The sequence below is a fragment of the Apodemus sylvaticus genome, chromosome 3 (genome assembly GCF_947179515.1).
Source record: "Apodemus sylvaticus chromosome 3, mApoSyl1.1, whole genome shotgun sequence".
Lineage (NCBI taxonomy): Eukaryota > Metazoa > Chordata > Mammalia > Rodentia > Muridae > Apodemus > Apodemus sylvaticus.
In genome coordinates, this window is record NC_067474.1 from 153,678,867 (window position 1) to 153,705,600 (window position 26,734).

A 26,734-nucleotide genomic window follows, 5' to 3' on the forward strand; every position below is an offset into this window, starting at 1 on the left:
ATAGAACACCCCGATGCTCGTGAGTCCGTGCCAGCTGTTGGCTCTCCCTCCTGATAGCTTGGGAGCCAAGCGCTGTTATCAGGCCTGTATGGGGCAGGGAAAGCGCTCATTGCCAGTATCGGGAACTTGATCTTAATCCCCAAGAGCAGGAGTATTTTTTTTTCTTTTTCTGGTCAAAATGTCCTCTCCTGGTGCCAGGAAGGGCAGTGATGAACTGCCCACGTCAAGCTGTCCTTTCTGTCTTTCCTTATCTCGGTCCCCCGGCCAGGAGCAGCCGTGTGCAAACCCAGGCTGATGGAGCTGGGGCTGTGGTGTGCAAATCCAGGCTGATGGAGCTGGGGCTGTGGTGTGCAAACCCAGGCTGATGGAGCTGGGGCTCCGATTTGCCCGCAGCCTCTGGTGGTCACTCTTTCCACCCAGGCTGATTTTGGCACCCATCCTTCCCCACCTTGGAAGCTCATGAGGAGTGGCTCTCACAGCCTTACAGGTCCACCCTGAGTCTGGACTTCTGTGACCCACACTATACAGTTCAAGTCTGGAAACGACCCGCCCGCCCGCCCAGACACGTGAGGCTTCAGATCCTGAGCTTTGTAAAGGGTAATGAGATTTTGGCGAACTGCAGTCTCTTGTTCCCCCCAAATTGTACAATACAGTCTATGGAGATAACTTAGTAGAGTGCTTACACACACACACACACACACACACACACACCAGAGTGGGAGGTCATAAGGGCTCTGCTGACACACAGTAGCGGATGCCATTGCTGTGAGGCATTTCCAATGGAGGCGTGTACTCTGCCACTTCCCCTCATGGACACAGACATGGTCTTGCTCCTGCTGTCCTGTGAGGCAGTAGGAAGGACCTCAGCCTCATACCTTGGGCTTCTTAGGCCACAGAAACCATTAGCCAACACAAACCACTGTGCATCAGAGGCCCCGGGCTTGGTTTCCTAGTGACAGAGGTTCCTCAGAATATGGTTCTGGGAAGCCATAGCGTGGCCGGGATAGGCAGAGTGGCAAGAAAGACAAGAGACACAAATCATCACCCAGCACTGCGAGGTTAGAGGCTAGGTGTCAGCTACATGAACCTCGGGGACCTCCATTATCACCCCCAGGCTTGGGCTGACCCCAGAACTCCCCAGCTTCTGCTGTGACAAGTCCATCCCTGCATCTTGGTGAGACCTCAATGTAATGTAGGTGACACAATCTCTGAGAGCTGTCCCTCCAACCTTCTCTTCTGTCCTCCTTGTCTCGACGAACAGCAGCCATGACCCTCAGCCAGCAGCCCCAACCCCACAGCCACGAGCCATCTGGAAGCCGCTAGTCTGTCACCAGTTTCGTGTTAGCGAGTCCCCTGACCTTACTGCAATTCATAAGCAGAAGTGCAAGGTCAAGGCCCTCTGATGGTCACAGCCTCAAGGCCACACCCTGCTGGTCCCATGCTCCCTTATAGCACATAACTCGTAAGATGAGCTTGCACCACCGTGGTCCCTGCCTAGCCCCAGCCACCTCTGGCTTAAGTGACCTCTCTATGGCCAATCTTACTGCTCCATCCCATGTTGCACTAGCAAAGACTGATAAAACCACCCAGCCGCTTACAATTTTCAGTGCTGGGCTGGTGAGATGGCTGAGTGGGTATAGAGGCTTGCGGACAAGCCTGAATGCCTGAGTTTAATTCCCAGGACCGATCATGCTGGAAAGTGAAAACCAACTCTCACAAGTTGTCCTCTGACCTCTACATGAGTGTTTTGTGTGTGTGCATGCACACACACACACACACACACAAATACAAACATAAAAAATAAAGCCTTCAGTGTTTGTGTTCAGAACCCCCCTGGAGACTCGGCTCCCCGGAGCACAGGCTGGGCATGGATGGTCCCTGCCTGTCTCTCCAGCATCATTAGTTTTCCTTTGTTTCCATCATCCAAGCCTGTTTCCTGTTCTCTGACAGCCCAGCACAGGTCCTTGGCACATGTGCCTCACTTCACCTGGAATGTTTTGCCTCCTTTCCTGGGTGAGAGGATTCCTCCTTCCCTGGGTGATCTCAGTTTCCCATAGAGGTCTGTTCCTGACCACAGATTCCTGTCTGCCCACGAGCCTATTTCAACCACATGCACCAAACTCCTTGACACCTGGAGTCCTTCTTGCTGGTGTAACTTTTAAACTTATCCCCCAGCGGATCTGCATGAGTGAGGGATTATGGTTCCACATCATGGTTTACTCTCAGTGCTTAGAGATATCCTGACTCTTGTGCCATACATAACACACAGTGAGTGAGTGTGGACTCCAAAACCACTAAACAGGGCCATTGGCCAGTTCAAGGGTACCACAGTTAGTTGGGGGGCTGGTTAAAAAATATAGGTGCCCCAGGGCTCCAGCCTGGAGAGTCTAACTTGATCTTAGAGATGATGTCTGGAGCAGCCATTAATTTGTGCTTGCCAGGCCTTCCCTGGCCACCTCTGTCCCCTCTCACGTGACTGGTGTGATAAGTCTGGTCACTGTATCCCTCATCCCAGAGTATCTCCCCACCTGTAAGATCAGGGACCAGGAGGAAGGAGCCCCAGGGAAGGGGCACCCTCACTGTCTCCTCCTCCAGGAATCTGTAAGACTCAGGAGCCCAAGGCCAGGCATGGTCCAGGAAGAGGCCAGGGACATCCCAGCCAGGGCAAGTAGCATCCTTTCTGGGCTCCAAATCCCAGGGTTCTGGGACTGGTTCCGGCTCATACTTTGGGACATGCACTGGGGTGTGCACTGTCACTTGAGAAGGTGGCAGATGTCATTGGATTGTGGCACTGTCTTGTGGGTACTGCCATCTGGTTACCTTCAAACAGAACACTATGGAGGAAACACAAAGAAAGCCAGCAGCGGCGGGGACCATTTGAAAGGGTTTCCTGCTTCAGGGAGAGCCAAGATCCACAGGCTGGCTTCGCTGTGAGAGCTTACTTCCAGGAATTAGAACCCTTGAGATCACAGCAACACGGACTCAGGGACGAAAGGTAGTGTTGCTGACTGTGTAATGAGCCTGGAGGTGGCAATCTTCCCCAAACATCATCCATTCTTGTTCTAAAATTACTGTATTTGGACTTCTTAGGTCACTAGGAAACAGGGTTGGACTGTACATGGCTACCATGTACTGAATAGATGTCATGGTGAGTCTGGTACCAAGTGTACCCATCTAACACAGGGTTTCCAAAGCATGCACCGCCAACGTCCAGCCCCCAGAACCCACTGTAGACAGCCAGGAACCAGACCTTTCTCGTTCTCTGTTCTCATTCACATTCCAGCTCAGTGCCTTCCCTCGCTGTCCCCGGGTATGCGTGGGCGGTGTTCCTTCAGGTCTCCCAGGGAAGTGGAGAAGCCTGCCTGGCCAAGTGACACCATGTGGACATCACCACAAACCCAGCTGCAGCGTCCACAGGTGAGGAGGAGAGGTGGGAGGGCACAGAAGGGGCAGGTGACATGGAGAGCTGGCTCAGCAGTTGAGAGCTCTTGCTGCACTTGTGGAGGGATGGGGCTTGATTTCTAGAACACACACTGGGTAGCTGTCAACCACCCATAACTCCGGTTCTGAAGCATGTGATGCCCTCTGACCTTCTTGCCCCCCTCCCCCCGCCTGTATGTGGTGTGCACAAACTCACATGGAGCATACGTGTATATATAATAAATAAATCAATCCCTATTTAAAGGGCTGCAGAAAGCAGAGCACTGTGGCCTCGGGTCCGTCTCCTTCCCCTCCACCTTCTTCTGTGGATTTTTTTTCCCCATGGCCTTGCAACCTACACTCGGAGCAGAGCTTGGGAATAAATAGTACAGGATGGAGACAAAACAAAGATGTGATGATAAAAACCACCATGAAAGGTTAACTTCCCATGATTCCCTGTGGTTGCTTAATGGATTTCTATGATATAAACAGACCTTTGGCTTTGCCTGCTGGGCAGGCGACCCCCAACTAAATGAGTTTAGACAGGATTTCCTAATAAGAAATGTGCCTGGTGCCCACTCTCCACAGACAGTCTAAAGACCTGCATTTCCTCAAACAGACTCTGTGGACACATGTGCATTCAAGATGGGAGGCTGCATCGGTGGCTCTCGATCCCATGTGTGTGTGTGTGTGTGTGTGTGAGTTTGTGTATGTGTGAGTATGTGTATATTTGTGTGTGTGTTTGTATGTGTGTGTGAGTTTGTGTATGTGTGAGTGTGTGTGTGTTTGTGTGTGAGTGTGTGTGTGTTTGTATGTGTATGTTTGTATGTATATATGCATGCACACGTATGAACATGCACATGTGCATGTACACACTCATGTACATAAATGTGAGCACATGAATGTATAAATTAAATTTAATTGCTGGTCTTTGGCCTTCATCTTGTTTGAGATGGGGTCTTTTCATGGCTTTCTGTTATTTTTCCCAGCTAGCTGGTCCTCAAGAATCTGAGGGTTCCTGGGGACTCCCTTGTTTCTGTCTCCCATCTCCCCACAAGAGCTCTGGGATTAGAGACATGTGCTACTGTAACTGGCTTTACTGGGTTCTGGGGATTTGAACTTAGATACCCACACTTGCACTGCAATCTCTTTTATCCACAGATCCACCTCCCCAAAGCCTTTGCTAATGTAGACAACACCACCAAGGTAGCTCTGTATTTGCTGCCCAGAATCCCAGGAGACACATCTTTATGCTACAGGTGCCCAGAGGAGGGTGTGTCTAGAATTTTCTGGAGAACCTGGGAGGTGCAATAGTGCCCAAGACCCAGTATTTTAAATGGCTCCCGTTACCTCCCTGAAAACAGAATTCACAGTATTATTTGCCTCTCGGCGACAACATGAAATTGAAGTGTGAAACCCTTGACCCTGTCCTCAACTCCAAGGAATGTCATACTAATGTCAGCCACTCAGGTTGGCATTTGTCTCATTTCTGAACACGACTCCAGTGGACAGGAAGGACAAAGTGAAGTTTAATGTCTGGAGTTCTTCCTTGAGCCCTAAGGTAGATGGGATGGCAGATCGTGTGCCCCTACTGGCCATGCATGGAACTGCACCTCTACCCTAGGCTGCTGAGATAAGAAAAAAGAATTATGTGCCAGAGTTTGCAGACGGAGACTGGGGGACTCCAGTCTAGACGATGAACCCATGCAGTAGCGGAAAAGTCCCTTGGAGAAGAGGAGGATGTAAGGCGTCATTAGATCACACAGGACTTTGAGAGAGACCACAATACCCAAGACCTCAGGCCTGACCAGTCCCCTGGCGCTATGTTTCCAAATATATTTTAAGAGAGACAACAGCTTCCTTCTTGCCACGCTCCCTCACCACAAACACACATGCTGTAATGGTGATAGCTTGCAAAATCAATACAATTCACTTTGCTGGAACTCACCGTAGCGTGAGTGTGCCAGGAAATGACTCTGAGAACAGCCAGTGCCGTCCGGTGTCCCTTCAACAGGCAGGCACAGCGATTCTAGAGGATCTGTTCGGGAGGAGGTCTGAACGATGAGGCATTCTGGGTTCCCTCACGGGGATGGGAATGTCCTACGTCTGTTCTGCTGTCTGTCCTACGTCTGTGCAATCCGATGTCACCAGCTCTGCGTGGTGAGTGCCGGAGATGGCTTGCCCGAGTGAATGGGGGAAAACATTTGGCCCTTTAATTTAAATCAGAACAGCCATGTGTGACCAGCGGCAGCCACGTGGATGGCACAGATTGGCATGGGGGAGGGGTGGGGGACGCTCCGATCACTTGTGCTCTCTTAAGACTATCCAATAGTTTTTGGCACTGTTGTCACCAAACTGGCTTGAGTTCTTTCCCTATTAGCCAGACCTCAGGATAATATAATAGGTACCGAAGTTCAGACTTCTTCTCCATCGCCTTTCTTCTCTCTAGGCATCCCCAGAAGTGTAGCCAGAGGTCAAAGTTATTATTGGCTTCCCACTCTCTTCGAAGAACCAATCTATTCCCTGTGCTTTGGAAAGTCTCTGTCTGTCTGTCTGTCTCTCTCTCTCTCTCACTCACTGTGTGTTGCTGGGATTTGAACCCAGGACCTTGCGCATGCTAGGTAAGCACTCTACCACCTTACCTAGCTACTGACTGGGGCTCAGAAGCTTAGAACCTTAGAAGCTACTCACTGGGACTTCTGTGCCTTAGGAAAACTCTCATGTCTACTGCTTGGACAATTTTCTAGAGCAGAGCAGAGGTACAAGGCTTGACTGGAGCATCGGGTTGATTTGTGCCCACTGGGCAGTGGTGGCCTGTCACAATGCCTGTGTTTTTCCCTTCTGAAGCAATCGGAGGCCTAGGCCTGGCTGGGCCTGTGGGGTCTATTCATCTCTCTCCAAACCAGGCTCTATAAGCTCATTCAGGAGATGGGGGAGGGGAGAGGAGGGGAGTCACAGGGGCCTGGAAACCAAAGGCCTGGGCAGTTGGCTGTTTGTGGCCAGACTTCTAGAGGGGAGGGGAAAGGAGGCAGGCTGAGGGGCTGGGCTGGTGGGGGGCGGGGCTGTCCACTGGAGAAGGCTGGGGCTTTCCTAGCTGCCTCTCCCAAGCCCTCTGGAAACTCTACCCAGCCCCAGGTCCTGCAGCCTCTACCTGGGTAGGTCAAGTTCTTATCTCTCTCTCTTCAGCTGGCTCTGAGGGGAAAGAGGGAGAAACCAGAATGGCAGCAGTCAGAGGGAAAGAGAGCAGGCAGCACAGAGCCTCTTTCCTGGAACGTCCTTCCCTCCCTGCCTCCCTCTTCCCCATCACAGGCAGAGAGAGCACATGGGCTCCTCTGGTCCCAAGGAGAGCAGCCAGCCAGACAGCCACCACCCTGTCCAGCTACAGAATTAAAAAGGGCTCCGGCATTTGGCTCCAGTGGTCAATTTGCATACGATTTGCATACATCTGCATTTCCCCCACTCCAGAGGCCTTCAGTCAAAGGATGTGAAATGAAATAAAATAAATTAATGTAGCCTACCATAGCCCCATACAGAGGGCCTGACACTTGTCAGAGATGTAGCCAATGCTTTAAGCAGTCAGTGTGCGTGTGTGTGTGGGGGGGGGATGTGGAGAAGATGGACTTCTCTATCCAGCTTAAGAGCTCATGACAGGCTATGTCTCTGGTTTGGGGAGCCACAGGGACACCTTTGGGGATAGGCCCAGCCTGGCCTGGCTTTGTCTCTCTTCTGGAAACTGTCTCTTCAGAAGGACCGTCTCCTCTAGCATAATGACTGATGGGGGCTGTGGAAGGCTTTGGGGCCCGTGGGCTCTTCCCATTTCTAACTCTACCCAACCCTCAATCCCAAGGACAGTTCCTACCAGTCCATGGCTACCTCTTTTCTTTCCTCCCTCTGACTCCACCCAGGGATGAGGGAGGGTGGGGTGTGATCCCATTATCAGCCAGAATCTGGATTAGTTTGTCTCAGTCTCTCGATGTTTACAATCTGTGACCTCACAGATGACACAACCTGTGACAAGCATCCTGCTGGCCTTGACCAGGGACCGTGGGTTCAGGGATGCAGCTCACACCTGTAGGGCGTGGGTGGAAGTCACCAGAGCAGGTTCCAACCAGGAGCGGTTGTGATGCTGAGACGCGGGACAGGCTTGGGTTAAAAGGAGCACGGCCATAGCCGACAACACAAGACTTGTCAGCAAATGCTAAAGCAAAGACCAGACATTCAAGATGGCTGGCAAGGTGGGCATTGCGCAAGACATGTGCCTGTTGGAAGGAGGGCATGGATAAAAGCCCCAGAGGAACACTGTGATGCCCGGAGCTCCTCTTTCTTTCACCCTAAGTTTCCAGGCTCTGTGACTGAGTGCCAGGAAGAGTAGCCAAGGATACCCCTGCACTTCTGACCCTCTCATCTCTACCTCATAGGGCTGGGATTACAGATGTGTATGGCACCAGGTTTCATACAGCGTTGGGGACCAAAATGAACACATGTGCCAGGCAAGTGCTCTACCCACTGAGCCACACACCCGCCCCTACAGAATGGTTTCTTTAACCAGGAAGCCGGAGTCCACTCTGCCCATGTTCTGTTTCCACATGGCCCACAGACAAAGCGCGGCTTTTCCTTTCTTTTTTTTTTTTTTTTTTTTTTTTTTCAGAAAAAAAGAGGTTTTCGTGACAAGAGAAAATTATACAGACTCCTAGCTGCCGGTTTCCACACACGCCATGTTTGGGGATGTGCGAGTCCTCTCATTCACATATTGTCCCCAAATAGTGTGGAGGGGTTGTGACTCCCTACGGTCAGCAAAAAGGAACATGTTTACAGTCTTGGCCTTTAGTGGGAAATGATACCAGCCCTTGGATTAGATCCCAGGAGAGGAGTTGTCTGTGGTATCCCTGAGCATGTTCTCAGAGACCAGCCTCCACACCTGCCTTCCTGGAGTCAGGCCCCTGCTCCCCCCAGGGGTACCAGGCTGGGATGCCCCATTCAGACACACAGAGATTCATCCAGCTGTGACTGGAATGGCTTCTTGTGCTGAAGACGCAAAGCTGTTCTTCCTACTGTCACCATTGGCACCTGGGCCCTGGGCAGGTGATGCCTACGTATCTTGAGCCACTTCCCTCTTCAGGCTTATATATCTGGTGCCAGGTGCCAGGTGCCAGGTGCCAGGTGCCAGGTGCTAGGTGGCAGGTGGCAAGTGCCTGGCTGGATCTTGTGCAGTAAACTTACATGGTGAAAAGTATCTTTGAAATGCATTGCTCTTTGTGGTTGTTTGAGACAGACTCTCACTATAAAGCCCAGGCTTGCCCTAAAACCAGCAAACCTCCTGTTTCAGCCTCCTGAGTGGTGAGCTGGGCATCATCACACCTGGCTGAAAGGCCTTTCTAAAGACAGGAAGCCTTCCTGTCCTCTCTCCCACACCAAAAGCTCAGCCAGAGCATCCTGTTTTGGACCACGTCAGTACTGTTCTCAGCTGCACGCTGTTCCCAGGGCTCCTGCACCTCTCAGTCACTTCTGGGGTGCAGATGGATTCCTGGGGTTTATCAAAAGCACAGAAGAGACCAGAGAGACAGAGAGCAGAAGGCGCCTTAAGGGAAGCCAGGACTAGGGATGTAACCTCGCCTGTGGATTTTGTCACAGGCCATACAGAGACAGCTATGTGGAATGAAGTGGCCACTTACCCGGTACCACACGATCTCACGCATGCGGCCGTCCGTCTTGAAGTTACACTTGAGGGTCACTGCGTCCCCAGCCACCACAGGAGGAAGGGGCTCAATGTTCACTGTCAGGTAGCCTGTGGAGGGAGGGGGACAGGAGATGAGACAGGTGGCGAGCCGAGTGCATCACTTAGCAACCTGGACCCCCACCTCTGCTGAGCCACACCCTCAAGCTGCAAATGGTGCAGTAGGCTGCTTCTTCCTAGTAACCCTTAGCAACTCCCTTTTGGTGACCAAATACTTCCTAGAATTCAGGCCAGCGAGCCCGTCCATCCTGAACTGGTTTCAGACGCTGGCAGTGGAGGCAGCCAGTGCTAGAATGGACTTTGAAGGAAACACTCCATGCAGCTTTATGCTTATTGGCTGTGTGTATGGTTAAGGTCAATGCATTATGGGAAAAGACATTCGCACAAATGAAGACCTCCATCGTCCAAGCCTGTATATCAAAACAGAATACTCCCCCACCCCACTGGAACACCCGGCTCCCTCCTCTTCCTGAACTCTGAAAAGGAGCAGGGTCAGCATCCTCTGGTGCATAGCCCTGCTCCCTGGCCTGCACTTCCACTTTTGCAGCTCAAACTCCTTCCTAGTTTGCTATTTATATGGATTCTTCCATTCTTTGAGTGGGACACTGGGAGGGTCTAAGGACCCCCAGTATGAACGGTGACCACCACCTGCAGGAGGGAACGGAGGAGGCAGCAGCTACAGAAGCGGTAGGCCTCCTGTGGAGGTCACCGCTCATTCCTCCGCCTACTGTGAGAGGACGACCTCATTCTCCCTCCCTCTCGCTGGCTTCTCCCTTCTGCCAGCTTCTTGGCTCCCATAGATCCCAGACCATGAGAACTCCTTACTGAAGAATTTTCCCCAACAGTAAGGCTTCCATCCATCTACAAGACCCATAGAGAGCCAGCAAGACAGTTCAGTGGGTAAACACTCGCTGAGCAAGCTTGACAACCCAAGTTCAATTCCCAGAACCCACAACTCAAAGAGAACAGGCTCCTGGAAACTGTCTTCTGACCTACACACACACACACACACACACACACACACCATAGAATATACAGTTGTACAAACACATACACACGCACATAGATACATACATACACACACAAAGATACACACACAAAGATACACACACATACATACATACACACAGACACACAGATACATGTATACACATAAACACACAAATTCACACATACACACATAAAGATACACACACACATACACACATACACATACATGCAGATACATGTACACACAGAACATACACATGTTACACATATACACACATACACATACATACACATGCTCACAGATACATACACACACATACGCATACAAAGATACATGCATACAGATATATATATATATACACACATATACATACATACACACAGATACACATACAGAGAGACACGCACAAAGATGCATGCACACAGATACATATACACACATACTCACATGCAAACACACACACACAGATTGACACAAACCCCACAACTCTCACTTCAAATGGGATAAGAAATAATTTATTCTGAAGCCAAATATGGGTGACCATGACCTGGGAACACAGATTTAGGTTACCCTGAATTCCATCACAGAAGCAGCAGTTTTATGAAGTTTTTATAGTAACAGAATAAAGAAAAGGCACGAGTCAAGGCGCTTTTGAAATACACTGGTGGAGCCATCAGATGGGAATTACAGCAAAGGGGGCAACCTCTGTCACCGGCCTCAGATGCAGCTGCATAGCGGTCGGCTTAGCTCTTCAGTTGGAGGAAGCTTACGTTCTGCTAAGTTAACGCATTTCCAAAAAAGTTTCCCTTGATATTAGGTCAGGCGCAGAAGTGGGAAAGGAGAGGAAGTGAGGGGGGTTAGACACCCGAGAGAAACTCTAATCAGGCTCTGACCCTGCAACAGCCCTCCCTCTCTACTTTTTATGGAAGGTGTGATTTCTTTCTGGAAGCCTTTGCTTATACAAATAATACAAATGTAAGACCTTCTGAGACCAAGGGGGAAAGGCCGGGATCCCGCACGGCTCCTCCCCCGGGATCCAGCACTGGCTCCTCCCCCGGGATCCTGCACGGCTCCTCCCCCGGGATCCAGCACGGCTCCTCCCCCGGGATCCAGCACTGGCTCCTCCCCCGGGATCCCGCACGGCTCCTCCCCCGGGATCCAGCACGGCTCCTCCCCCGGGATCCAGCACTGGCTCCTCCCCCGGGATCCCGCACGGCTCCTCCCCCAGGATCCAGCACGGCTCCTCCCCCGGGATTCAGCACGGCTCCTCCCCCGGGATCCCGCACGGCTCCTCCCCCGGGATCCAGCACGGCTCCTCCCCCGGGATCCAGCACTGGCTCCTCCCCCGGGATCCTGCACGGCTCCTCCCCCGGGATCCAGCACGGCTCCTCCCCCGGGATCCAGCACTGGCTCCTCCCCCGGGATTCAGCACGGCTCCTCCCCCGGGATTCAGCACGGCTCCTCCCCCGGGATTCAGCACGGCTCCTCCCCCGGGATTCAGCACGGCTCCTCCCCCGGGATTCAGCACGGCTCCTCCCCCGGGATTCAGCACGGCTCCTCCCCCTTCAAAGTAGAGACCCAAACCTGGTTATTGCACTGCTTATGGCTTTAGTTACTGTAACTAAACGTCTGGCAGAAGCAGCATGCGGGATGAAGGGTTCATCCTGGATGCTGGTCTGAGAGGAGGTGGCCCTTCATGACCGGGCAGCTGAAGTCCACTGAGGTGAGAGTTTACAGCTGTGGCTTGTTGCATGCCACTGACCTGGAAGCAGAATGCTCCAGCCCTAAGCAAGGCAGGGCTGTAATCTTCAAGGCTCACTTTCCTGTGACCCACTTCCTCCAGTCAAGTTCTCTCTCCTAAAGATGTCTCACACAAACACACACACACACACACACACACACGCATGCACACGCATACGCAAAACAGTTCCACCAAATGACCAAACACAAGCCTGTGCAAGATAATACAACAGGCTTATAGAGCCTGCAGAAGAGGGGGCACATGTGGCCCAGTGTCTCCAAACCTCCTTGCCTTGGAGGCCCCTCCCCGCTGGCCCAGCACAGGGTCCCTGAGGCGCACTGGGATTCTGGTCCGCCCAATACTCTGTTTCCAGCTTCAGAGCCACTAACTCCTAGGAAGAAGGCCCTGGGATGTCACCACTGGCTTCTTTGACATCCAGCATTCTCACTCCCACAGGTCCAGATACTGAAGGGGGGGCAGGTCCCATGTTAGGTCACAGGGGAGCCGACGACTGAAGGGTGCACAGCTGGGAAGGAGTCCTGGGTACTACAGGCACCTCCATCGCCACACCTTGGGGACACTGCTGTGTCCACACCACCATGCAGTTTAGGGAGACCGCCAGCCCATTCCTCTACTTCCCCACCTCCATCCCAGAAGGCCACATGCCCGCTCCAGCTTGGCAGGGACCTCATTCTGGGGGCTGATCAACCCAGGCTCATTTGATCGGCTTCCCACCGACGATGTCCGCCTATTGATTGACTAGATCAATCCAGTCCAATCGTCTTAATGAGAAAAGCAGCCGGGACGGGCTGGGATTTCAATTGTGCAGGCAACCTGAGCGGATCGAGTCCCAGGGGCCTGACCCCTGCATGTAACTTAATGGGTCCGACACTCCGAGAGGCAAAAACAAGAGCGGACCTCAGAGATCAATGCGGAAGTGGGAATTGAATTGGACCTGAGTGGCCACAGCCCCAGAGCAGGGGCTTACTCTGGGGCTCTCTCTAATGTAAGATGAAGTCATGTTCACAGAGAGCCCCTGAGGCCAGAGGTCTGAAAATGTAGCCGCCATACCATTGCAAGGTCCATCTTCCAGTCACCTGTCTATGTGCCCTGAGCAAGACCTGGGGCAGCACAAATGTGACCACGCCCTCTGAAACATACAGAGGAGAAATAGAGGCAGCATCCTGGGTTTGCCACCCGGGACCAGATAGAGAGGAGAGGAGGAGCTAGGAGAGGGAGTGGGGAATCTGGGTGCAGCTTCTGTGATCCAGGGCCCAAATTGTGATCAATGAGGAAACCTCCATCAGTCAAAAGGGCCTGAAGGAACTGGAAGGCTCCTGGGCAAGCTAAGCCTGTATGTCATCGTGGTAGATATGACTGCACCAGGCACTAATTAAATGTGTCACATGTGTCCAGCATGGAGGTTCTCAAGAAAGGATATCACCTCCTACACTCACGGGACAACAGAGGGGTATATTGTCCATGTACGGGGGGATGGGGGCCCTCTGAGTCAGTATAGAACACACCCCGACACTAAGTTCTCACTGCAAAAGCAGATTTATTAACCTGGAAGGACAAGGGGTGTGGGGATTGCTTCTTCTGGATCACAGAAAGGCAAGGTGTTTTTCAAGAGTGGGTTTTTAATGGAGAAAGAGGGGGGGGAGTCTGTGCTAGAGGGAGTTGGTATGTCCTGATTGGACAGGCTAGCCAGTGTAGCCAAATAATGATTTTTGATTGCTGGACTCCGGTGTCTTGATAGTTGGTCTTGGGTGGTCAGTCCCAGGAATGAGTTGGTGGCCAAGTAAGGGAATAGGCCTTGAGGGCTGGCTTTAGAAATGTCACCTAACAATTTAGCAAGGGAGAGGGAAGGGGAAAGGGTCCCGTGTTTGCCATGCCTGGGCCAGTTAGAGAGAGCCCTTTAGTCCTAGCTAGGGTTTCTATTGCTGTGATGGAAGGATAACCAAAAGCAAGCCGGGGGAGGAAGGGGTTAATCTGGCTCTCACCTCCGTATCACTGTTCATCCTAGAAGGTAGTCAAGACCTCAAGGAAGAGTTCTCAAGGAAGAAGGAACTCACATAGGGCTGGAATCTGGAGGCAGGAGCTGATGCAGAGGCCATGGAGGGGTGCTGCTTACTGGCTTGCTCCCCGTGGGCTGCTCAGTCTGCTTTCTTATAGAACCCAGGGCTTCCAGCCCAGGTTCCACAATGAGCTGCATCCCCTGAATCAATCACTTATTGAGGAAATGCCCACAGAGGATCTTCCGGAGGCATTTTCTCAATTAGAAGCTCCCTTCTTTCAGATAACTCTTGCTCTCGCCGACGGAAAACTAGCCAACACGTATATTAACTGCCAGAATGACACGCTAGAGCTGAGATTCACTTCCGGTCCTCTCCACTCCAGGCCAAGCCCCACCCCATCATGTCGCAGTCTCTCTCCAGGGACAGCAGCGATGAAGGAATGTGCAAGCAGACTCGTGTGAACCTGCAGGCCTGCATTCTTCTGCTTGGTTCTGGAATTCCAGAGAGCTGGGGTGTGACTAAGGAAACCACACAGCCATCCAGTTACTGACCCCACTGGCCATGGCTTGGTCATCCAGCCCTCTTCCTCTGTTTCCCCGCTTTTGAAGTGTAGACAGGAGCTGAGCACCGGGAGGTCAGGTAGGTGATGGACTCACAGCCGGAGGCTGGAGGAGGAAAGGTCTGTGTTCTTCTATGAGTGAGTTGACGGAGCAGGGATAGTTAGTCAGGGCAATGGAGGACCAGTGTTCACTGCTGTTGACATGAGAGAGCTGGGGGTAGGGAAGGAGTGAGCACAGTTATGGATCTGGAGATGGGGCTGAACTGTGAGTAATGACTGCAGATGATGTGAAAAGCAATGGGGATTCCCAGGGAATGACAGACCAGCCCCCCCCCCCCACTCCCTTGCACGGCTATGAGGTGGACACATTGTTGCTCACGGGTATAAGATGGACACATTGTTGCACGGTTCTCAGGGGTGAATCTCTTTGGAGTCGGTAGAGACGGAGATTCTGACTCCCACTTCCGACAGCCAATTTCTGAGAAATGATTGGCCAAGGAAATGACACCCGTCCCTCCTTAATAGGATGGTGGTGGGGTTTGTGACAGTTGGTACTAATTGTTCACTTGAAAGAATCTGGAATCACCTCTGGACAAGTCTGGGGGAAGTTATCTTGATTATGTTGATTGAGGCGGTCAGACCTACCCACTGAGGGCAGCACCACTCCCTAGCCAGGGAGTCTGGGCCTGTGACCAGCAGGGAAGCAAGCCAATCACCAGCATTGTGTGCATGCATCTCTCTCTTCTTCTGAGGGGGGGGGGATCAACATGATCAGCTGCTACAAGCTTCTGCTGCCTCAACTCCCCCGCCCTCGTAGACTTGAGCAGTGGCCTGCATTTGATGAGGTATTTGATCACCCACATCAGCAGAACAAGAAACTAAGATATAGGGTGTCTTAGTGATGGTAACACCGCCCCCCCCCCCCATTGTGGAGCTGATGTTCTGACAGAATGTTTTCTCAGGGCAATGCCAGAGAGAAAATGGAGGAGAGGCCTTCAGGACAGGAATTCCCAGGAAGCTTCTCTGAGAAGTCTGAAATTATGGAATATATGAGCCAAGTAGGGAGAGTGGACCAGACAGGACACAAGCGGCACAGAGGCCTTCTGGGGACACGTGGTGGTGGTGGACTCCAGGCTTGGGACACGGTAGGAAATTCTTCCCAACATTCTACAACTTGGAGCAAATCTTGAGCGGAGCGTCATGTGGGCCTAGGGTACAGTGGAGCAGGCTATGACAAGGAGAGGCAGAAGGTAAAGGACACGCCCTCTCCTGACCCACTCCTAAGAGCCAGTGGCTCACTGGTGCTTTTCCCAGGCTCCCGGTGTGTGCCCTCCCCACCTCCAAGCACACTGAGCCAGGCACACTGGGTACTGGGGATCCTGGATTCTATGCTCTACGGAAGGTGGATCCCCTGTGTAGACCTCTTTCTAATTTGCCCAGAACTTTGGTTTTCATTGTTTTTACCAGCTGGGGAGCAATGCATTTGTAGGAAGTCACGATGAAGTCGTGCCAGAGTGCAACTGTCTGCTCATCTGTCTCTCTTCCCAGTTGTCCCCCGAGCACTGAAGCAGGATGATGAAGAAGGCCGATTTTCCAGCTTTCTTGACTACGCGTGGCCCTGTCAACACAGGCTTTGCTCTTCGAAACTGTGAAGCACTCTGGTTCCATGGTGTATGGATGGCAGCGGCCAGGCTGGGATTCAAACCCAGATCGACCTGACTTCCTAAAGCCAGTCTCTCCCTCCCACCTCTTGCCACCACTCAGAGCACCAAGACTCAGGGGCTGCATATCCCCAATTTATAGCTTTGCTGACTGCTAGTGTATCTTCATTGGAAGCTGCCTCTCAGACCAGGCTTCTGAGGAGGACCTAGGGGAGGGCCGGGTCAAGCATCATTTCCTATCACTCCACAGAGATCTAGACAGGACGTGGGACCTCCATGGGACTGTTTTCTCCTGTGGGAGACAGACACAGATTCATTGAGTTCAAACCATCAAAGACATGTATGGCCCTCACTCTGCCCGGTTACTACCCACATGTAGGGTGAAACCAAAGCATTCTAGCCACTCGCCTCTTCTTCCTCCAGGTCAGTCCCAGGAAGGAAAGACAGAGGCCAGCATCTTGACAACAGTGTGACAGAAGATGGCACGGTGGGGCTCATATGGTTCATGCCCTGGGATCAGTGCTAAGGGGCCTTGTGGGACCCCCACCCTGACCTGGGCTGCATGTGGGTGACCCAGAGGCAGTTGAGCAGGTGGGTTGGGGACACAGGCTCATCCACCAGTCTAGGGCACTGAGGACAGAAAGAAGGGTTCGGGGAGCTGTATCCAGTCCCAGCCTCACTGCTGGACCAGCTCTAAGGGTCTCAGGCACATTCAAGTTTGTCCCAAGTTTCCTCATCCATGGAATAATGGATTTTTTTTAGGGCCTTGCTGCTCTGCAGAATTCTTCCTCAGATGCCAGGTCAGCCTGAACCGGTTCAGATGCAGGGGCCTGGCTGGGGGCACATGGCTACCTTCCTTCCTGCACGGCCCTCATCCCTTGTCTGACAAGTGTATCCACCAATTATTCAGAGAGCAGAGGCAGATGGACGCTGTGAGGGCAAGCATTCACTTCACCAGAGCCAGTCAGCTCTGATGTCGAGCCCTGCTGAGCACAGGATCGGGTGGGGCAGACTGGGAGCAGAGCTGGCTCCATCCAAACTAAACAGTTCTTAGCCAGACACTATCATGGTTGTCTTTTGTATCTCTGACAGGGCATAGGCAAATTGGGGTAAGACACATTTAGCAAATTGTAGGGTTGTTTAGGCAGTACACATCCGCCTCAGAGGGTGATGAGTGAAGCCTCCTCCCCCTGGAAGCCTTGAATCTTGGAGCACCAGGTTCAAAGCTGTGACCGGATGTGGCTTCGGGCTGACCCACAGAGGGTGAGTCAGTAAGGGAACCCAGAGAAGCAAGGCCAACTTCAGCCTGATCTATATCTGAGGCTAAGGGACTCTTCATGCAGAAACTTGAAGAGGCGTCTGCAAACTGTTGAGCTGGTCACATCTCCGTCTGTACTGGCTGGTTTTGTGTGTCAACTTGACACAGGCTGGAGTTATCACAGAGAAAGGTGTTTCAGTTGGGGAAGTGCCTCCATGAGATCTAACTGTAAGGCATTTTCTCAATAGGGGGAGGCCCCTTGTGGGTGGTACCACCTCTGGGCTGGTATTCTTGGGTTCTATAAGAGAGCAGGCTGAGCAAGCCAGGGGAAGCAAGCCAGTAAGGAACATCTCTCCATGGCCTCTGCATCAGTTCCTGCTTCCTGACCTGCTTGAGTTCCAGTCCTGACTTCCTTTTGTGATGAACAGCAATGCAGAACTGTAAGCTGAATAAACCCTTTCCTCCCCAACTTGCTTCTTGGTCATGATGTTTATGCAGGAACAGAAACCCTGACTGAGACACCGTCTCTCCACTTGGTCCCTGATTGGCCCTCGGTAAATTACTGAAGCTCACTTTCTAGTCAGGCATGGTAGTGCACGCATGCAATCCTGGCACACAGGAGATGGAAGCAGGAGGAGCAGGAGTTCAAGCTGTCCTGAGTTCAAGGCCAGCCTGGGCTACATGAGACCCCATTGTAAATGACAACATAAACTGTCTGTAGAACTGTTTCTGTCTGCTGTCACGCATGCTTGGAGAGCTCACAAGGACAAAATGAATTGTCTTTCGCAATGACTGTCTCATAGTCAGAGAGGACAAGGCTCTCAGGGACCATCAGAAGTACCTTGCCCTTGTAAGCTGAGATCTCTGGTGCCCTTGAGTGTCTTCTAACCTGCCTCTGATTGTGCCTTCTGGGCCAGGTTTGTGCCAGCTGAGTACCCAGGGGCCTCTGATGGCTGCAGGTCAAAAACTCCTTTCAAGGAGAAAGCAAGCCCTGGATAGTGAGTAGCTCCCTGGCAGCCTCTCTTCTTCAGGGTGCAGCACATGACCCTGGGTCAGCAGGAAGAGCAGAAGCTAGGGGACAGTCAGTGGGACCCACTGGCAGTAGCCCAGGAAGGGCTTTCAGCATGACAGGCTCAGGTCAGAGAGCATTGGTGGCCACCTAAGGGGAATGACAGGCCAGCAGACCCAGGGTGACAGACGGAGCTGCCATGGTTTCCCTATAACTCCCAGCAACTTCTATCTCAGCCATGCCCCGGCTTCTGCAGGTAGCTCTGGCTACTGAGCATCTGGCTCCACACTTCCTCTTTCATGCTCATCCCAGGAGCAGTCATCTGCCACGCCCACCCCTGGCAATAGAAGATACATCATGGCTTGGCCCATGGCACAGATGCCTTCTACATCCTCGAAGGATAGCACCTAAGTGATGGGGTACTTCTCCTGTTCCTCAGCACCCTGCTTCTTCCTGGTATACCTCGTTCCTCTTGTCTGAGGAGCCAGCAAGGCCTGGATGCTCCAGATAATATATCCAGGGTCCACCGGCCTCATCCCTCCGTCACCACCTCCCTGGCCCTGGCACCTCAGCATCCTCCCAACAGGTCCTCCAGCCCCGCCCCGCCCCTCCTCGCCCCGCCCCGCCCCGCCCCCACTTCCACTTTACCCTCAGCTTGTCCTCTGCCCCCTCCCTGTTCACCCCATTCACAAGAAGCCCTGCTGATCTGAGTCCACTCAGCCTCCCTCCCTCAGGGACTTTGTCCACAGCTCCTCCATCGCCCAGTGTAACGTGCCCTGCCCCCACATACCTCGGTTTCTCTCTGTTCAGGCATCTTCTCTCTAGAGAAGTCCTCCTTGGCATGATTGCACACGAAATTGCATCCCTGTCTTTCTCCAACCCTTGACCCCTATTTATTTCTCCAAAACATACATCCCTCCTGTCTCCATGGACTTGTTTGTCCTGCTAGCATCCCTGCAGCCCATGTGTGTCTCCAACTCTTCTCCCATGCTCTGAACGTCACCCCGTCTGGTGTCTCCAAGTTCACTTGTCTCTCCTTGTCACCTCCACTCTGGTACCCTCCATCTCCCTGATCGCTTAGATGGTATGTTTGGGGGGGGGAGCGTGAGTCAGAGAGAGCATGTAGGAGTTGGCGTCAGCCTTTAAACTCTCAAAAGCCATCCCAAGGCGAGGACACAGCTCCTGAACCTCTCTAGACAGGGCCACCAAGGGAGGGGACCAAAGAAGCCTGCACAGGACTTTCTTGTTCAAACTGTCACATTCAGGAAGCAAAGAGAGAGAGAGAGAGAGAGAGAGAGAGAGAGAGAGAGAGAGAGAGAGAGAGAGAGAGAGAAGAGAGAAAGAGAGAGAGAGAGAGAAAGCAAGAATTGGGGCTGGGTCATCAAACCTCAGTGCCTGTCCTCAAAATTCTCTTCCCACAGGGATACTCCACCTCCCTTCCACAATCTTCCTAAATGACATCACCAGATGAAGATCAGTTATTTACACACCCAAGTCTGTGGGAACACTCACACCCAACACAGGAACCTGTGGGAGCACTTTTATCCAATACAGGAGCCTGTGGGAGCACTCACATACAACACAGTAGCCTGTGGGAGCACTCCACCCAACACAGGAACCTGTGGGAGCACTTTCATCCAATACAGGAAACTGTGGGAGCACTCACATCCAACACAGAAGCCTGTGGGAGCACTCACACCCAACACAGGAACTTGTGGGAGCACTTTCATCCAACACAGGAAACTGTGGGAGCACTCACATCCAACACAGGAGCCCGTGGGAGCATTCACATCCAGCACGGGAGCCTGTGAAGACTCACATCCAACACATAAACCTGTGGGAAAACTCATATCCCACACATGAGCCTGTGGAGCACTTATATCGAACACCAGTGGGAGCACTCACATCCATCAGTAGCAACCAACTTCTGCTCCTTCCTGCCACAGTCCCCTGACGTCTGTTCTAGACCAATGAGACTGGTCTTCTAAGTGCTGCTCACCTAAACCATCAATCACTCTTCAGTGCCAATCATCTTTCAGTTAAGAGAAGCAGCCTGAGCTGTCTGCTTCTCCACCTCAGGACAGGGGCTGTGTCTGCCACCAGATGAGGGGGTTTGATGGGCAGGGACACTCTCAGCTCTGTTCTGAGGACAGAGTGATGAAGACAGCTTAGAGACCTAGTCTCTGGGGGACCAGCATGGATTGTACTGTGACTCAAACTCAGGGGACATGTGGTTGGCAGTTGCTGGTTTTAAGGCTGGTGGAGCACCGATCATGGGAATCAGGGCCACATCAATTCCTGATACCCTTCCCCCTGCCGAGGGACTGGGATTTATCTCCACCTGGCAGTAAGAGAGCTCCATGCATTACCACTCATGAGGAGATGAGGTCACCCCTATCTCATGAAGATAAATATCATATTGCAGAGCCACCGACAGCCTCCCCGGGCTCCGGCACTGCGTAATTACTGTCGCAATAAATATTATTACAGGGAACCTATTACTGCAGGCGCACCTTACAGCCAGGTACATGGGGGTCTGTGAAATATGCCCTTCTGGGTGGCCTCACAAGTACCCCGACCACTGACTCTGACAGGAAGAGGAAAGGGAGCCACTCAGAGTAGAAAGATTCCATGCTCAGCCTCGGAGATGGAGACAGATGGATCAGAACTGCCTCTCTTCCTCACGTTCTCTCTCGGCTCCATTCTTCCCCAGTATGAGAACGCTGCTCCCCAGGACCCTGCAGTGCAGATCGGCTGCTCTGCGACCTGCAGATTTGCTAATCTCACTCACTTCAGAGAGTTCTAAAATGCAAATACCGACGCCCCGTCTCTGGTTAATGTCGCTCAATTTCCCTGCCCCATTGCCTCCCAATTCAGGATCAAGTTCAGAATCTGTCAAGGCCAACTGGGCTCCTGATGAGCTCCCCTCTCCCATCCCCTCAGACTCAATCAGTCTCAGATGCAGCATTCGCTATCCTGAAACCCCCCCGCCAGGAGTTCTCCCCAGCCTTCCCGCCCTTCCCCCTTCTCTCTCCTCCTGTGGGGTGGGGTTTCCTTCTCTGAACTCAGCTAGGTGGGGCCAGTCATGAAGGGTCAGCATCGTGCCCACTTTGCCTGGGTTTACACCAGACATGTGCTCCCCTGGTAGGAGCTCACAGTAGCCCACTCTGTGGGAGCCTTCCTGAGCAGCTCTGGAGGAGTCTGCCTGGGCTCCAGGGATTATACCACGCCACTGATTCCCCGCCCTCAGACACCTTCAGCTTCCTAGGTGATGTGGGTACATAGTGGCTACACCAGCGTGATGTTGAAGACCCCACCCCACCCTCACCCCACCCCAACCCACCCTCTACCCTGCCCCCATCCCACCCTCTACCCCACCCCACCCCCCCAAGTCCCGCTCTGGTTTTTCCATTGATCTGGGGATGAAGCAACAGCCCCAGGAAGGCTCAGCTGAGGTGCCCTTGTCACCAGCAGCCCATGAGTTCTCTGCCTTGGCCGCTCTGAGTTATTCACACCTTCCCATGTACAGCGGGGCCTCCGTCAGTGAAGAGATCTCTGTAGCCACCATTCCCTCTGCCTGGCAGAACATTTTCCTGTCCCAGTCAGCTCGGATTTTAGAGTTTTCAGGAGGTAGCAAGGGAGCTATTGGCCCCAGGGCTACCCTGGCACACGTCTCGTCTTCCTCCTAGACGGAGCCTCTTAAATCTGGGTCAGCCGCCGGCATCTCCCGTGACCCCAGTGCACAGCACGGCCATGCCCTTTCCAGCCAGCCATCCTGTCTCCCATAGCCAGCCAGTTGTTCCCACAAGGCGAAGTGCCTGCCCCCCTCCCCCACTAGGCCATCATGCTTGTGGATTCTAGCTGACTCAAGACAAACTGGATGGGCAGGGGATGGTGGGATGCCTGTGTAATCCCAGCACTCTGAAGGTGGGACCAGGAGGGTTGTGAGTTCAAGGACAACCGGGACCACACAGTGATGAGACTCCATTGCCAAGTAGATGAAGGCACAGATAAACAAAAACTTTCTACAGGTCTCATGAATGGCTAGCGTGGCAGCCACTATCTGATTCTGTTAAGGACTAAGATCTGTCTGTCTGTCTGTATGTATGTATGTATGTATGTATGTCTTCCTTTCTTTTCTTTTTAATTCCCCACCCCAGTCCTGGTCAAGCTCATTATTGTAGCTAAAGTTGATCTTGAACTGGTCATGCCCCTGTCTCCTTCTTCCAAGTGCTGACATTATAGACTTGACCCACTAGCCCTGGCCTACGCTGTACTGGGAATCGAACCCAGGACTTCAGGCATGCCAGGCAAGCACTCTATCAGCTGAGCCACGTCCAGTCTCTTCTAGGAACTATATCTGCTACCCCAACTTTGTTCTAGGCAAGAGCATACAGAAGCTAAGGCGCACCTCGCTCCACTAGGCTACTGGCCTCTGATGTCCCAGCAGAGGTTCAGTCCAGTGTTGGGCTCCTAGGGACCAGGGCACTTACATCATGACAAGAATGTGTCTGACGCCCTAGACCCTCCTCCATAGTTCAGCTTCCTTGCCAGAACCCCCTCCGTAAGATCTCTAGCCAGCTCATCAGCCCCTCGTCAAAGGCAATAGATGTTTGGAATCCTGGGCATATTAATGTATTATTCATGGTGTATGTATTATTTATCATTAGTTTGTTTATTTATTATTAATTTGCGCTTCATTATTGATAATGATGTAGTTATACTATTAATAAGGAGACCCTGGGGCTGTTCACAGACACCTGAGGCTCCTTCATCTCCCCACAGAAGACAGAGTGAGGGACTTTCCTTCCCATTTTATGAATAGAAGACACTGAGGCCAGAACAGGCAGGACCCACTCAGTCTATCCTCCTGCCTCAGAGCAAGCAGGACCAAATCAATCCATCTTGAGGCAGGACCAGCTCAATTCATCCTCCTACCTCAGAGCAGACAGGACCAGTTCAGTCCATCCTCCTGCCTCAGAGCAGACAGGACCCTCTCAGGCAATTCTCCTGCCTCTGAGGTATCTCTCAGGGAAGGTGATGTCTGGGGAACCTCTTTACAGGGCCACGGGTGTGTATACCCTGCAGACTGCAGCTGCCACCTGCGGTTCTATCCAGATCCTGTGGTCTTATGCCCATGCCAGGTTCCCTAACTCAAGTTTCTGTTGGACTCCTCACACCTCTCTTGCACGTGATACCTTCTCTGTGCTAAGCACGCGCCTGCCTAACCACACAGACTGCTATGTGTCTAAACACACACACACACACACACACACCAGCACTCAGTCAGGAACACTTCCCAGCCTCCCTTGTAGATAGACTCTGCCATGTGATCACACCTAGTCAGGGCAGTGTGGCCCCAGGCCTGTGTCTGAGAACATGCAGTCCCACAAAGCCCTCTCTTCACTGCCACACACACAGAAAGGACTGGAATGATGTGAAGGAGGGAAGGGGCCACAGCACAGGAGCCTGGGACTCTTTCATGGATGTCTCTACAGTGTCTGAGTCCAGGGGCGGGGCTGTGCATGAGGCTGGAGAGGCAGCTGGACATGGGGAGGCTGTGGGTAGGCAGGAAGAAAGCAGAGAGACTGCTCAGCCATTGACACAGATGACCAGACAGCTCTGGTCTTCATCGGCAACAGTTGGCGGACAAGTCGCCTCGGCCTCAGCCAACTCAGCTGAGAAATGGGCTGAGGTGCTTCCTTCTCAGGACAAGGGGCATGGCTGAGAGGGGAGAGGAGGGTGGTCTGCATGGGAGTGTTGTCGGGGACTTCTGGTGCTCAGAGAGGGTGGCCTTGAATTTGGGAGCGAGACACACCCGTGGCAGCTTCTGGCTTCCATGGACTGACCATGGAACCCTGAGTGACGCGTCCTGATGCTCCACCCCTTGGTTTCCACCTCTGCCGGATGCAGATGACACTGTTGCAGCTGGTAGGGGAGGGGCAGGGAGATAAACCGCCCAGAGCTGTGCCTGGTCCACAGGGACTTACTCGGTCAGCGTGGGGAAGCTGGCCTTTGCTCTCGACCGCTGTGTCTCCATTCACCTTGTGGGACTGCAGTATGGGTCGCCACTTGAAAGCTCCAGGGAGGGTGGATGAGGTGACCTTGATGTCTCAAGGGTCCATAAGCCACACTGTCCTCATGGGCTTCTTGCAGAGAGTCCAGAGCAGGGGCTGTAGAGGACATGGTTTGCACCCTCCATCTTCCCCTGTGTCCTCCACCTGCTCCCTCATCCTCCACCTGCTCCTCCACCTGATCCCTCATCCTCCACCTGCTCCTCCACCCTCTACCCGTTCCTCCACCTGATCCCTCATCCTCCACCTGCTCCTCCACCTACTCCTCCACCTGCTCCCTCATCCTCCACCTGCTCCTCTACCCTCCACCTGCTCCTGCACCCTCCACCTGCTCCTCCACCCTCTACCCGTTCCTCCACATGCTCCTGCATCCCCCACCTGCTCCTGCATCCCCAACCTGCTCCTCCACCCTCCACCTGCTCCTCTACCTGATCCCTCATCCTCCACCTGCTCCTGTACCTTCCACCTGCTCTTGCACTCTCCACTTGCTCCTCCACCTGCTCCTCCACCCTCCACCTACTCCTCCACCCTCCACCTGCTCCTCCACCCTCCACCTGCTCCTCCACCCTCCACCTGCTCCTCCACCCTCCACCTACTCCTCCACCCTCCACCTGCTCCTCCACCCTCCACCTGCTCCTCCACCCTCCACCTGCTCCTCCACCCTCCACCTGCTCCTCCACCCTCTACCTGCTTCTGCACCCTCCACCTGCTCCTGCATCCTCCACCTGCTCCTGTATCCCCACCTGCTCCTGCATCCACCTGCTCCTGCATCCTCCACATGCTCCTGTATCCTCCACCTGCTCCTGCACCCCCACCTGCTCCTGCATCCACCTGCTCCTGCACCTGCTCCTGCATCCTCCACCTGCTCCTGCATCCTCCACATGCTCCTGTATCCTCCACCTGCTCCTGCACCCCCACCTGCTCCTGCATCCCCCACCTGCTCCTGCATCCCCCACCTGCTCCTGCATCCCCCACCTGCTCCTGCATCCCCAACCTGCTCCTCCACTCTCCACCTGCTCCTCTACCTGATCCCTCATCCTCCACCTGCTCCTGTACCTTCCACCTGCTCTTGCACTCTCCACTTGCTCCTCCACCTGCTCCTCCACCCTCCACCTACTCCTCCACCCTCCACCTGCTCCTCCACCCTCCACCTGCTCCTCCACCCTCCACCTGCTCCTCCACCCTCCACCTGCTCCTCCACCCTCTACCTGCTTCTGCACCCTCCACCTGCTCCTCCACCCTCTACCTGCTTCTGCACCCTCCACCTGCTCCTGCATCCTCCACCTGCTCCTGCATCCTCCACCTGCTCCTGTATCCCCACCTGCTCCTGCATCCACCTGCTCCTGCACCTGCTCCTGCATCCTCCACCTGCTCCTGCATCCTCCACATGCTCCTGCACCCCCACCTGCTCCTGCATCCACCTGCTCCTGCACCTGCTCCTGCATCCTCCACCTGCTCCTGCATCCTCCACATGCTCCTGCACCCCCACCTGCTCCTGCATCCACCTGCTCCTGCACCTGCTCCTGCATCCTCCACCTGCTCCTGCATCCTCCACATGCTCCTGCACCCCCACCTGCTCCTGCATCCACCTGCTCCTGCACCTGCTCCTGCATCCTCCACCTGCTCCTGCATCCTCCACATGCTCCTGTATCCTCCACCTGCTCCTGCACCCCCACCTGCTCCTGCATCCACCTGCTCCTGCATCCACCTGCTCCTGCATCCACCTGCTCCTGCACCTGCTCCTGTATCCTCCACATGCTCCTGCATCCTCCACCTGCTCCTGCACCCCCACCTGCTCCTGCATCCACCTGCTCCTGCACCTGCTCCTGCATCCTCCACCTGCTCCTGCATCCTCCACATGCTCCTGTATCCTCCACCTGCTCCTGTACCCCCACCTGCTCCTGCATCCTCCACATGCTCCTGTATCCTCCATCTTCCTCTGCACTCTTCACTCTCACACACAGCATCACAGGGACCAACTTCTGAGCCACAGGGAGGTGTCTCTGACTTGGAATATAACTTAAAATATGGATGATAAGTCATTACAGAATATCTTAAAAGAAAAATAGTTATTACTCAAGAAACACAGACTAAGCTAGGATATAAACTGGTCTTAATAAGTAAAATGAGGCAATTTAATGAAAAAAATTACAATTTAAAATAGGCCTCCATTAAATAATAATGCCTCATAAACACAGAGTCCTTCAGCATATAAGAATTAATTGCAAGGGCTTGGGAGCTGAGGGCAGTGGAAAGGGATCTTTCTTTA

General features: G+C 53.1%; 1 protein-coding gene across 1 annotated transcript in view; it reads right to left on the reverse strand.

Moving 5' to 3' along the window:
* Nucleotides 1-26,734, reverse strand: part of Igsf21 (immunoglobin superfamily member 21) — a 228,002-nt gene that overhangs the window by 123,191 nt on the left and 78,077 nt on the right. Inside the window, exon 2 of the mRNA XM_052175724.1 lies at nt 9,093-9,205. Within this exon, the coding sequence (XP_052031684.1) occupies nt 9,093-9,205 (113 nt within the window). The remainder of the gene's footprint in view (nt 1-9,092; nt 9,206-26,734) is intronic.